At 53.9% G+C, this 14,458-nt stretch overlaps 1 protein-coding gene across 1 annotated transcript in view; it reads right to left on the reverse strand.

Annotated features, from left to right (window-relative positions):
* Positions 1-1,602: 1,602 nt before the first annotated feature.
* Positions 1,603-14,458, reverse strand: part of LOC131216485 (uncharacterized) — a 61,002-nt gene continuing 48,146 nt past the window's right edge. Inside the window, exons 3-6 of the mRNA XM_058210992.1 lie at positions 8,280-8,516; positions 5,225-5,667; positions 2,869-3,278; positions 1,603-2,811 (exon numbers count right to left, since the gene is read on the reverse strand). Coding sequence (XP_058066975.1) covers positions 1,799-2,811; positions 2,869-3,278; positions 5,225-5,667; positions 8,280-8,516 — 2,103 coding nt within the window. The 3' untranslated portion in view covers positions 1,603-1,798. The remainder of the gene's footprint in view (positions 2,812-2,868; positions 3,279-5,224; positions 5,668-8,279; positions 8,517-14,458) is intronic.

Genomic DNA, 14,458 nt, shown 5'->3' on the forward strand with positions numbered 1-14,458 from the left:
ATTAACGGATTTTTAATTAATTAATTAATTAATTCCGATGTCACAATACAAAATGGTGTAATTAATAATAACAATACAGGTGCTATTACGCAACTGACTTTAAAGTGGTATAAAATCTAGCGTCCTATAAAACAACACGCTATAAAATACCGAATGCAAAATTTCAACGAAAAGTAATCGGGAAAACTTTCGTTGAAACATTTCACCGCCATTCAAAATATTGCGGAAAACCATTTTTCGTTACATTTTCCATTACAATCGACCGTTTCTCGACACTCGGCATTAAAACGAACCATTGTTTTAGTGGTTTATGTTTCGTTTCTCTTTATTTCATTTTAGTTTGAGTAGTGTCTGGGGATAGCGTTAAGACTTCACGTAGTTTTAGTAGTGGTTTTAAGAAGTTAGTATCGAACGAGGCGCATAATTAACATTGAAATGTTGGGTGACGGCCCTCAACAGCTCTCGTTCTACGTGCGTGTGGCCAATTCGAGGGGTTCGCTTCAGGGATTTTCTCTGTTTTCAGTAGTGAGTAAACTGGGCTCTTCCAGCCGGACCTAAGTACAAGTTCAAAATGCGGCCGTTGCGTATTTCAGTCAATCGCCAGAAAACGTAAATAAAAATGGTAAATAGTCAAAGTTAAGATTAAGTGAAACCAATAAAACTCTGCCCAGAAGAGCGCACGATTTAGTACCCTGTAAAAGGAAAGATTTCTGTTTCACCTCCGACTCCGTATTCTGTCCAAAGATGGAGGGCAAGTGGCACGCTTCAGTGCACTGGAGGGTTTTCCGTGGATGTGTATGTGTGTGGCTGGTATTTTCTTCTATTTAGTATTGTTCCGTTCTATCGCTTATGCAGTATGTTTAGTCGATTTATTGGTTATCGGTTACGCAATAATATTTTGCATAATTTAAGTAGGGACCGTTCCGCGTTCGCTTTTATCCGACGTGCCATCCGCTGCTGCTGCAAACGGTTGCTATGGGAGCGCGCTCCTGCCCCACAGCCTCCTTTTCTTAACAGGTAAAAAATCCCTCCGCCGTGGTTGCTGCGTTTAAATGCTGGACGTATTCGGTACTCTGCGGTTACTTAGCAACTACTCTTACAAACATTACAAGCTACGCTCTCTCCTCCAGCGCACGGCCTACCGCTCTCTGCGGCTGGGTTTAGTATTTAGTATGTTTCCTTCAACAAGCGTTTATCCGTTAATTTGCTATTCTTGTCTGCGTGGCGCGCCTGGCCACACCTTCAGCTGGAAGCCACTGTAGTTCATGCCGCATTTCATTCGATTTTCCTCGTTCCTCGACTTTGGTAGTGCGTTTATAAAAGGTATCCTCCCGCTGATGCCGAGAGCACTGAGATTTAGTCATCGGCCACAAACTGATATTCCTCCCACCGTTCAGCGAGAATAGGTTTAAAATCACTGACAAAAATGGGGGGCTCGAGAGTGACGCGAAAAGTCGAGTAGCGAACGCTACTCTAGCTATCATATAAAAAAAAAATAACGACCACCTGGCCGGGCCGGGGGGGGATTTATGTTAAATGCAGTCACCAAGACCAGGGAACGCTGGAGAAACGGTCCTTTTTCAACGGTTCTCTTGTGCCGTCGTTGTTCTGCTCTTTATAAAAATAAGGGGAAAATAAGGGTCAAATTGAGTGCGAAATGTACAAAGCAACGGCTACGACAGAGGGACGGGAACGAGAGTTACAGGGCACAGATACAGTGGGACACAAATGCAAGAAAGCCGGTGCGACGACGGTCGGCGGCCTCGCGCGGTGCTGGCGGGGGCCGCCTCTATCTCTGCTACACCCAGAGCACCCGCGACACGGTGTCGGTTTCGCTGGCGTGGATCTTGAGCTTCGGCGGGACCACCGGGGCCGAGTCCCAGCGGCGATGGTTCACAAAGTGCGTGTGGTGCTCGTAGCTGGAAGATTGCGTCGCCCGCAGCGGGGACCCCGAGGACGAGACGGGACTGCCGTTGATCACCGCCGTCGTCTTGGAAGGGCTACCGCTGGCTGTGGCAGAGGAGGAGGTGACCACGGACGTCACCACTTTGGCCGGGGACGCTGGGATTCCCAGCCGGTTCGCACTTCCGCTGGCACCACCACCAATGGCCGTCGCCGTCGCAGTGCCATCGATCGGAATGACGGTGGTGTTTTCCCGCAGTTCCGACGAATCATCGAAGGTTCCACCCGCGGTGCCACCTGTCTCACCACCACCACCAGTGCCCAGTCCGTGCTCGGCCGAGGAGGAACCACTTCCGAGCGATCCGTTGCTGACTCCGTGGCTGGTGCTGTCCGCGGAACCGACTGACGAGAGCATCGTCGAGTTGATGAGCGGCAGGCCAATCTCCTGGAACGAGTTCATTGAGCTGAAGCCGCTTTCGTCCTCCGCCGAGCTCGAGATCATCATCTCCTTGATCCGCTCGATGTTGGCACTGTACCGGTGGTGGTGGTGATGATGGTGATGATGGTGGTGTCCCCCGGTGCCGGAGGTACTGCTGCAACTGCTGCTACTGCTGCTGCTGCCTCCTCCCGTGCCACCGCCAGCAACCCCGTTGTTGCCCGTCGAGCCATTGACCATCGTTCCGGTGCCACCGTGGCCATTCACCAGCAGATGGTGGTGATGAGGATGGTGCGACAAAAGTAACGGTGGCGACGGTCGATCCGCGGCCATGCTGTCTTCGTCCGTTTCCGTTTTCGTCGAGGACGACGTCGAGTGCACGGAATCGGCCGTACTGCTGCGCACCGAAAGTCGACTGCCGCGCATGTTCAGCTTGCGGCTGAAACCGACCGTGCTGCGAGTGTTGACGAGTCCTCCGGCCATTATCAGCGCTGCCGCCGTCCCCTGATTGCGGCCATCCGAGCCGTCACCGCCATTCGTGATTCCTCCTCCGCCGCCGACCGAGCTGGTGCCGGCTCCGCCGACGGATCCACCGACACTGCCCGCTCCGGGACCGGTGCCACTGCCGCCGCCGCTCCCGCTGCCGGTGAGCGTTGGCATGCTGCTGCCCAGGGCACCGCCGCCGACACCGACCCCGATGGAAGACGACGCCGAGAGACCGACCCCGGTCAGGGTGGTGCTGCTGCCGCCGCAACTGGAAGCGGCCGTAGACGAGATCAGGCTGTCCAGTGCGTTCGTCGACTGGGCCAGCGTCGGTTCCTGCGTGTTCAGGAGATTCTGCACCGTCCGCAGCAAACGGAACGCCTCCTGGGCCAGCTTCTCCGGGTCAACTTCGTTGCAGGAAATTGGCAGAGTCTGGGTTCGTTTCGGTGAGCGTCGCCTGAAAAAACGTGAAGCGAGAAGCGAGTTAGAATGCGGCCACGTAAAGGGACACTGATTTATATTGGAACGGACGATTCGCTGACACGGATCCGCGGGCGCAAGGAATATTGATCGGGTCGGGTTACGGCTGGCTGGGAACCCGATCGCGGCCGGACGATCTCTGATAGCTCAATTGGAGCGCGAAAAGGTGTTAAAAATAAATTACCGTCATGTGCGACGAGCGGCTTGTCCACCCCGTGAGCGAGAGAGAGTGGCCAACGAACTAATGCCGTGTGTCGTTAAATCGCCAAAGTGTTAATAACGCGATCACGGAGGCGGGATGCACCACAAATTATCCTGCGGCGTGTGTCAAACACGGGGATTGTTTATTGAATTCGAAAGCCTCCCATATTTTGCCAGATAAACTCCGGTGGGGGTTTATAAAATAATGCGTTACACTACCGTCCGACGACATCAGCGCTTATTTGATTTAAGATCATGTTATGCTGCGATGGCCACCATCGCTCACGGCGACAGTGGTTTGTAAACAACCGAAAAATTATGCTCCTCCGTCCGTCGAGTCACATTCATCTCGCGGCTCGCGCAGCAAGATTGCAAAACGCTCTCCGCCCAACCGAACGCCGTCTGGAGTCTGAAGATCGCTTCCCCAATCTCCGGCGGGCAAGATTTTATTGGCGATCAAGTGAAATTTATCACCAACAACACCCCGATCGGGGGAATCATAAACACGTGGCATCGCGGCCGCGCGAGGTGGCGATCTCGAGACGCATATCTCATTTTAATGTGGTTGGTGCGATCGTGCGATCAAAAACAAACACGATCACCCGCGTGTGTGGAGAAATAAAATCGGGCCCCAAACAAAAACTCCTCGCAAGAGTGTGGCGCGAATTTCACGTGGCACGTGCGAAGATCGATGTCGAAGATCGGCCTCCGCGAGTGGGGGGTCGATGAAACTTTCGATTTCTAAAACAGACTCCGATTCTTGGGGCCATCCTTCCAGCCTTGGACTAGCGATGGCCGGCCCACGTTAGGGACCCCCGCCAAGTGCGCTAACGAATCGGGCGCGACGACTGATGATGATAAATCGGCTTGAGCTCGCCCCAAAAACCCCCGGTGGCCACCTCCGGGTGGGGGGCATATTGCACGCGATCGCCAAACGCGATCGTCGTGTGCGAAGATGGCGCGCGCAAAAACCAGGGTGATTTATTCACCCCAAGACCCGGCTCGGCGTTAGAATTTACGCTTAATTTCGCCAGCCTCGGCGGCGCACGCTGCTTCCGTCGTTTCGGGGCGGATCGAGAACATGCACCGCCGGTTCGTGATTTGATGGATTCGATGCGCCGGCGCAGTGATCGATCGGCCTGCGGCGTGTGGCAAGTTTAATCGATTGCCGCCGGTTTCCGGTGGCGTCCGACGAGTGTGAGGCCAAATCTTTTGCGAAATTGAGCAAAATGGGGGGTCGGCTACCGATCAACCCGCGCAGTTCCCATAAACTGCCTCGGGGACGCTTTTAAAACAAGTGTTAATCCGAATTCCAAACAAAATGAGATTGTTCCACACAGACAACAAAAGAAATGGTGGCGTTCGTGACAGTCTCCGATCGCAAGGAATTTGTACGCTCCTCTGTCGTCGCCGGCAGGAACAGCAGGAGGCCATTAACGTGCGTTGCTGTGTATGTCCAATAAATTAGCGCCCGATTTATGCATTGAGTTGTTAGGGGGCATCCTAACACGGGACGGCCGGCGCGTGCATTCCGTCGTGGCTCTCTTAAGAACCTGTCGTCGTGTCGTGAGAGATTGACAAATTTACAATGATCCTATTTTCGTTCTAATTGATTGGCCATCGGAGGGCCATCTCTGCGTCTCGGTGTCAAAGGGTAGCGCGTTTTTGGGGGGCCTTAGAGCTTAAGCTGCTCCGTGATCGGGATCACGGGATCGGACTCACCAAGTAAAGTCTCGGAAGGTGCTGTAGGAGCTGGCAGGTGATGGCGGGACGACACAATCATCCTCGTGGAGCGCTGTGCCGGCCAGGGACAGCGAGGAAGGCTGCTGCTGCTGCTGTTCCAGCCGGCCGTTCTTTCCTCCGCCGCCGCCCGACGCTTTGGTGTACGCTTTTGGGGCCTCGATCAGGTTGGTGCTGCTCCGGGCCCGCGGACTGCTCGCACTGCTGCTGTCCGAGTCGTGGTGATGGTGGTGCTGGTGCTGATGTTGCTGTGGCGGCTGCGGATGCTGGCTGCCCGGATTTTTCCCGGACACCTGCAGCACACTCTTCGACCGGCCCATCTGGGCGCTCGCGGTCTGCAGCGCGTCCAGCGAACGGTAGCAGCGGTCCAGAAACCGGACCACTTCCTCCATCACGGCCCGGTACATGTGGCGGCTGGAGTCGACCTGTCACGAAAGAGAAGGCAGAGAGAGGGGCTTAACGCGGGCTTGGGGCTTGTTTTGGGGTTATGTAAACGTCTTCTAAGTAGATAATCGTGTCGGGCTACGCAGAAGATTTATGAATACGAAACGCAGCACGGTGCATTACAATGGCGACACATTTCGGTGGTCGACTGCACACACCGATTCCGAGGGGCTAATGCACGTTAAAAAGCGCGCCCAGAATGCGCCGCCGCTGTCGGGTTTCTAAATAAACACCCGCCGTTTCCCACGTGTCGTCTGCGCACTGACGTTGTGTGATTCCTTGAAGCGCGCAGAGGCGGTGGCGGTGGCGGTGGCGGCGACGGCTGTGAGAATCATCATTTTTTAACATTTTAATTTTCTGTCAGCCGCGCTATCCAATCGGAACACGCCACGGTTGTCGTGGAGCCGAGAGCATCAAACGCAGCATAAATCCAAACAACCTCAGCGGCCGCCGCGCGCGCTGTGACAACGTCATCGTTCGCATCATAAATATGACCCGCTCGGACTCACCCGGAAAGGCCGACACGCCGGCGGCAACTGCTGCGCTGCTACCGGAATTATGTTTGGATGCCCCCATTGTGGGTTGGCCGGCCCGGCCCCGCAGCAAGAAGATGATATCTCCCCCTTTTTTCGCTCCCCTCGAACACGCCGCCGTTTTCGTTGGGAGAGAAGCCAAACACACAGAATAAACAATATATTTGTGTTTTCGGTTCTCTTTGCGCATTCAAAATAAACCGAACAGCAATCTGCGCATCAAAGCGAATGGCCGATGCCCCCCGGTTCAATCGAGCCCCAAGAGTCCTTTCAAGTTGAGTTTTGTAAAAACATTTGGATTTTCACGCAACACTTTCTGCACGAGCACTGAAACGGCCATTAGATTGGTTGGGAATGGAAAACAATTCCAAGCTCATGATCGCGTTCCTGAAGATCTGCGTCCGACCTAACGAAGGTGATGTCCGTCCGCAAGAAAACACTCTCGGCGGGCGCCAATGAATCACAGAAAATAATTACCACAAAATGGATATTTTTGAACTCACACGCCATAGCGCCTGGTTCTCGTCAGAATGGGGCGCGCGCTGGTGATCGGTGCCATCTGCCCAGGCGGCTCCACCGATTTCTGGAAGGTGGACGACTTGAAAGTCATTACCGCGCGCCCACCGGCCACGTCCAGAGGGATGCAGTTCCGCGTAAAGGACGCGCGTCACGGCCCAGAGCGCCCGCAGGTTCCAAAATATCTTTTCATCAGTTCGTTTCGACATGCCGACGACGAGGAGGCGGTCACCGCAAGCCCGAACGTCGCCACCGATCAGTAATTAAGCATAAATGGAGCAGCGAATCGGGAGCAAATACCTACGCCGCCAGTGTCGCCGTGATCATCGCGCCGTGAGCGTGACACGAAACTGGCGGCCACGGCAGGTTGATGTTTCAACGCGCGTGCTACGCTTCGCCGGCTGCCGGAACAACGACCGACAGACACTCTCCATGACACTCCGACCTGCCAAAGTGTGGAAAACCATCTGTTCCGACTGACGGGGGGTGCTCAGGAATTCGCACTGAACGAACGACGGACCACATTCCATTCGCCAATTCCGAGGCCGATGATTTCTTGTGGTCCTAATTCTTGCCACCCTTTCAGGTAAAGTCGGTAAATCCCGGTGCAGTCGGTTATCGTCGGGCAGGGATCGACGTTGGACCTTTGATTTAATGACTCGTCCCACGGTGCAGCCTCGTTGCAGCACCGCGTCGTTTAACCACTGGCCAGATGAGCCTCGAAGAGTAGCCTCGTGCCACGCTGCAGTGAACGGGGGCTCTGAGAGGGCTTAAAGGCTAATGAATAAATCTGGGCCCCCCGTCCGACCCGATGCAGAACCCGAGACCCGGGTGGTGGGCAGCAACCGGACCGGCTAATGTCACTTGCCGCAGTGGCTGCTGCTGACCGAGATGGTCAGCCAACCGTAGAACCAGGCCGGGGGCCTCTGCCCGTTCCGAGCCCTAACCCGGTGGCCCGTTTGTTTCGACAAATGTCACCGCGCGGTTAAATAATGGAGCCGGGTGGGGGGGCCATTGGCGCACTGGAGCAAAGGGCCCCGGCAAACAATTGAGCGAATTCGGCGTGTCACTGGACGCGAATCTCTTCGTTTCGCCCTTTTCCGAGCGGGGCACCACGGAGTTTTAATTAAGTCCCCTTAAATAACGGGCCGCACGCAAGGAGATAGGAGAGTTCGGCCATTTTCTGTCCCCGCCGGTGTGTGGCGCCGGTGTGTTGGCGTATTTTTGTGTTGGGTCACCCCGAGCACCGCGCAAATTACGCAATGCCGCCCGCGGGTGGGTTTGGAGACGCGATGCTATAATATGTCCGCGGTGTGACCAATGCGCATTATTGTTATACTTTGTTAATGTCGAAGCGTGCGCTCTGCAACAGGCCCGCACGGCACTCGAGGCTCGGAATTAATGTACTTTAAAAATCAATAAACGAGAACGGGCGCTTCGATACCTGGCCGGGGTGGCTCATTTACGCTTGTTGCCCTCGGGAAAGGAATTAAACATTATAGCCCGCTAAAGCTAATTTCACCCCTTTTTGGGGGGTTCCGTACCTGTTTCAGTTGCCACTGAAGCGTTTCGACTTGCGTTTGCAGGATCACAGACTCGACGCTAGCGTAGCTGCCACCGTTCGGCACGCCCATGCCCAGCGTGGACAGACTTCCGGAACCAGCGGCCCCGCTCCCACCGTTCAGCATGCCGCCGAGGGCGTAGATGGCGCCACCGCTGCCTCCGGCCACCGTGGCAATGTTCACCAGGCGACGGTTCTCCTCGATCAGGCTCTGGCATTCCTGTGGACGAAAAAAAAACAGTGAACCGGGTGAGTGAGATTAATGGCGCCTTTGGGACCCGCAGATTGTGTTACAATTAAAACAACTTCGGATCGGACGCCACCGCCGCCACCATCATCGGATAAAAACGGTGCGCGTGAAATCGTAAACGCGCGTGACGCCGCAAATGTCACGTCGCCAAGATGCTTAACTAGGTGGCCGCCCCCGGGGACAAAAAGAACCGCCGAAATACTTGCACTTTTTCCCGCTTAGCGACGGGAAACAGGGCGGCCAGTAGATCGATTGCGTAACCGGAACGTGGACGTGGAGAGGACCTTCACCTCAACGCGAACCGGGTTTACGGTGGACCGTGGCGCGCGTGCGTTTTGTTCTACTTGCGTTAGATGCGCGGCTCGACGAAAATCTCGTCTTTCTTGTCTCGGTGGACCCCATCCGGTGCACGACGACGACGACGACGAGGACTGCAACAAATTTGCATTTAATGAGCGCAACGCGAGCCAATGTGTCAGAAAGCCAGGGAGTCCACGCCGTGGGTAGGCCATTTTGGGACCGAATCGAAACGGGCGGTCTGATGCGCAGAAAATCGGACAAATCACACTCGGCCCCCGTTAACGAGCATAGCAAGCAAACAAGCCTTGGCTCCTGGGTGCGCTAAGGGGGTGCCGTTGAGGCGCGTGGCTCTGGTCATCCAGTGACCCCGAACCGAAGACAAGGTTTTGCAGTGAAGAATTGATCGTAAAACCGGATGCAACGGATTTGGTGTGCTGTAAATGTGTACAACAACTCCTTAAAAGACCTAGTTCCCAGTTCAAATGTCTGACATTTTGGAGCGGTCACTCTGGGATGGAGTGGTGCCCTTCCAAGAGGATGATGAATGGACCCCCCACCAGCCGTCGTCCAGTCTGCGACTCGACGGCCCTGTCATAACGCGACACTGTCCATCAAAAGATTCCGACGCCCCAAGAGGCATCCGCTTCTTCTGTCACCCCCACGGCATAATGATCGATAATGATTAATTGCAACAAATTAAAATATTTCCGCCAAACTAGGTAGCCCCGCGGAGGCCGCGTCAGCTGCCCGAAAGTGCAGACACTCCCCTTCCGTCTCTCTCTCTCTCTCTCTAGACGGAGTTATTTTAAAATTTCCTCAATTTAAATTAGCTCAAATTAATTAGTTCGTCTCCTGCAGCTGGCTGCGCGCGCTGTCGGCAGGACGCAATGGCCAGCGCTTCGAGGAATTCCATTCTTGAAGATCATCGACGCCTTTCGCCCTGCACAGACCGGTCTGCCGGTCGTCGACGTCAGGCGGAATGTCGCCAGATAAAGTAATTTGTCACCTTTTTGCCAACCACCACCACGGCGGACCGGGACCACGACGCGCCGGTAAGATTCCTCGGCCCAAACGGTCCGTGATCATCGGGAGAGTCTGGGAGAGTTGATCTTTTATCGTAGCCCCGCACCGGCCCCTAATGAATGCGCACACAACCCCCCCTAAGGGACTCAGTGCGCGATGGCGACAAACGTTTTACGATTGTCTCGCTGATTTCTATCGAGGGCCGTAAAGACGGCGCCCGGCACCGGCGGATGAGCTTCCCAGATTTTGAGAAGCAGAAGGCCCCACGTTGCATAATTGCACCGGTCTGTGACCGAAGAAGGAGGAGAGTCCCGGAGAGTGAACGGAACATAAACATGAAATTATTTCAATTATGCACCACAGGAATGTGCGCGATCTCCTCTCGGGTTTCACGTGGCCGCGCAACAATTCATTTTCGCAAATTTAAGTTCTCACAATTTCCGACGAATCCCGCACGGCATAATTAATCCCAGCAACGCAAGAGGAACACAATGCACACGGCGGCTTTGTGGTTTGCGTGACTTTTGCGCGTGGCTTTCACGTGGTAATCACTAGACGGCTTTCCCGTTGCTGACTCTTCGACTGGATGGAAAAGGATTGGGATATTGCTCAACACGTCGGCCGATTTGTGTGTCAGTCGTGTCTACGTGAGATGGTGCCGAGATCATCCGTCCCAGCTCCGTCCGTTCGATTGCTGAAGAAACCAATCTGCGGTGCAGCGTCGTGCGACGTGACGAATCAGAAGCATCCGTCGTAGCTCCCAAGGCACATCATTAAATCGGTTGATAGTTTATTAAAATCCCGTTGGCCGGTCACCCTGGCCATCTATCACACGTCGATGTTCTGAGCGCATATTTCTGTTGGTAAAATATTTACAAAACTGGCCAATTTCCGGCAGCTCGCAACAGCGATTTGCGTCCGAAACGGTGTCTTTGTTTTTCCAATCGTCGTCTCTTAAATCAGGTTGCATCGAGAGACCTCCTGCGGGACTGCGGCTCTCGGCAGTGGGATGTGATGACTCGTCGTCGCCGCCGCCGCCGCTGCCGCTGGTGCTGTTGGCGAACTCCCAAACCAAACACTCAACGGTTCCAGGTCCCACAGCACACTTCCGTTAGTCCGTGGCGGGGCCACACAACACAACTGGTAAAAGCAAACCGGAATACCGGGAGGTTTCTCTCGATCGACGAGCCGCAGCGGCAAGTCGCGCGAAAGTGATTTAGTGCAGCTTTCCTAGCAATAAATTTTTCGCCACCATCATCATCGCGCGCGGGCTCTTCTCCACGCATCAGCACATCGGAGGGGCGTGCAGATCGCGCCTTTCGAGCACTAGAGCACTAGAGAGGGCCCAGAGTGCGGCGGCCAGAGTGCGTGCCGGCTGAGCCGCCGGATTCGGATCGCCGGCGCGAAATAATGAACGGCCGCGGGAAGCAGCATCGACGGGAGCGGGAATCGTTGCCGATCGCGTTCGTGCGCCCCTCCAACCGGTCGTGGCCAAAATGGTTTGTTATTCTGGGCCAATGCGGAAATAATACTTCAGACCGTAATTAGAAATGCGTTTGGCGAATCCCAAGCCCCCCCAAGGTACGGCCCCGAGCAAATATTTAAATCGGATGCGGAAACTTTGCGAAACTAACATATCGCTCGGACATAAAACTAAAAGCATTCGAAGGTCGTATCTTTGAGCTTATCGAATGTAACACGAATTTAAAAAGGTGTTAACATTTGCCAACTTCTAACGAGGCGTCGCAAAAACGAACAGCAAAAAGGCTTTTCTCGGCAAACAAAAAGCAATAAGTACCAGTAAGTAACAGAGTGTCATGTTGCAACACTTTTGCGATAAGCAAATCGGTGGGCCCGCAAAAAGTAAACGCGTCTGGTTCGCGTGTGTGGTGTGAAGTATCGCTTAAACAATTCGCGGTTTCAAATACGGTGAAGAGGAAAAAAAGGGAACGCCATGGTCATACAGCACGCCGTGCCAAACTGGTAGTCGCTGGGGCCCCGATGAAGATGGTCGTATTTCAACACCTGGCCCCAGCGAGCCCAGCTAAGGTTTAAAAAATAAATAAACAGTCGATAAGCTACGAGTAAAATGCTGAAACAGACGCACAGACATTGCACACGCCTCGTATTTTATTCACCGAGTCGGCAAATCCTGGTGTTGCCCACAATCTTTAGCAATCGAATGCATAAACTGCAGTTGCACTTTTACTTGAGGAATCACTCGAAAGAAGCGTCGAAACTCTACGCACATTAGACAGCCCCCATAAACTGTGGGAAGCTTGCCAGCGCAAAAATGCAATATTGCAACCGCTAGACCCCATATGTGACAGGGAACCGTGTCGGATCGCTTACGGAAAGGATTGGCTAAATCTCATCTCGCGTATCAACATCAGCCCGTATAAATGCACTTCCAATGCATCTTCCTAACAGCAACGTGACCTCCCATCGATTGACCGGGGCCAGAAGCTGACCAGCATCAGCGGTCGGTCCCAAAAATAGGAGCCGTTGGCTCAACAACCGTCACCACGAAGGAAGCGGAAACTTGATCCAATGACAGAAGGGTGAACGTTGACTCACGTCCCGCGGCGTAGCGGCCGTCCCTAGAGAATACTCCCCGAAACCGACGAAAACGCGTCAAAATGAGGTGTCTGCACCGCAAAGAACATGTCCCCTAAGCCAGCACCGCGCTCCGACGATCGCCGGTGACGATCCACCCAAAATGGGACTGCGTTGAGGAGTTTTGGTGAGCGGACTTTGTTTTGACTGCGACGCCGCCACTCTGGCGAGAATCCTGCTCGGCGCGCTCTGTGGGGTGCCCCACATAACTCGACCAGCCAAAGGCGATCTCGTTACGGTTTCTATTTCGTCCACTTTTCAACGCCGATTTGCGCAACTTCATCGCGCGCTGAACAAGCCCGACGACAGCTCCTAGAGAGTCTGGGGTCCACCCTGCGTTGCTGCCGTCCCGCTTTGGTTCGCCCGCCGTTGATGGGTGTGTGATTAAGATAATGATTGGGTGCTAAGAATCGACGTCGGGAGTCGTGACCCAACACTTTGCGCAGAGGAGGTGACGAAGAATTGGATCGCGACACCCCGTTAACCGAACCACTGTGGCTAAATTTTTGGTTAAAATGCCCAAATAAAGATCACTTCGACGTGTAAGCGAGACGGCAGATTGAGTTGTGATGAGAGCCGAGTTTCTGCATCGCTGATTTAGTGGCTCAGAGGACCGCCCAAAAGTGAGTCGACCCCCATCACGAGATGTGTCGTTGATGAGCCGCTTTTCCTTGGCCCTGGCCACACACAGTGGGCCACAAATGCAAGGCGGGCGATACCCTTATTGGGCCCGCCTTTTTGGCGGTGACGCAGCGTGGCTCCTCACACATCCTCTCGTCAGCAGCGGCAACATACAACCTTCGGACCAGTGTCGACAATGGAGAAAAGCTTAATGCTCTTAATGCCGTTGGCATTGAGGGGTGGTGGCGCAATTAACGACAGAGCTAACCTTTGGCACAGAAAAAAACAATTGCAAGTAGTTAAAATGCAAATGTTGAACGAAAGGTAACACTGTTGAACCCACGAAATTGAGCCCTACGAAAAGGTACACTGACCGGCTTCCCAGGGATCAAAGGATTGGGAAACGGTGCTGCGCTTGTGACTTAAAACACTATCAATTTCAACATCGGCCATGACACCGACCAACTGTTACCAATCTCGGAGAACTAATGTCCGTTCTTAGCCACCACCGATTGCGTAGCCAACCGGAGGATTGCAGCATAAAAAGCTGATCTTTTTTTCGGAATTTCGTCACAAACCACCGCACGGTGGCTGAGAAATGGATATCGATTAATAAACACCACCCACGGCGTGCGGGAAATTAAAGTGGTCAACCTATGCCCTGTATAAAACAGCATTCTAGTGCCCGAAGGAGTTTCCAGAGACGGCTGAAAAGACGGCCAAGAAAAGTGAGATCCATTAAATAAAATAACATCACATTTGGGTCACCGGCAGCGAAGCGGCCACGTCAAGAGGCCGAAGGAAGATAACCTACATTTTGGGAATTACATTTCAATCCGCTCCAAGAGGGTCCCCTCCTGGCCGGATGGCCGACGAGAAGAGCTCAAAATCTGAAGTGCTTTTCGTTAGAAATCGATTCTTTGCGTTGGGAAACGGCCACACGAGTGCGGTCATTTATTCGCTCATTAACACTGGGCCTGGGGAGCTAAGGGAGTCGCCCCCGAATTGTTGGTGGCGTCTTCGACTCCAAGAACGGACTCCGCGAAGGTGTTGAACCACAAAACCACCGACCGACCGTCCGACCGTTTCTCGGGCGAAAAGGAAGCACGCCGGCCGGCCGGCCCGCTGTTTATTAATAGTGACAAACGATCATCTCTAATTTGTGTCATTTTCATTAGTTTGCATTGCGCTGGTTAGGACGAGCCACATTCCTGCTGCGGTTAACCACAACGGCGCCGCGCGCGCGACGGAACCGGATGAGTGATGTTCTTAGGGGATGATGAAGAACATATGCGCCGGCGGCCAGAGAGCGGCCATCCCGCTGGCGAAGGTAGGCGGGCGGGCCGGCAGTA

Source organism: Anopheles bellator, chromosome 1 (genome assembly GCF_943735745.2).
Source record: "Anopheles bellator chromosome 1, idAnoBellAS_SP24_06.2, whole genome shotgun sequence".
Lineage (NCBI taxonomy): Eukaryota > Metazoa > Arthropoda > Insecta > Diptera > Culicidae > Anopheles > Anopheles bellator.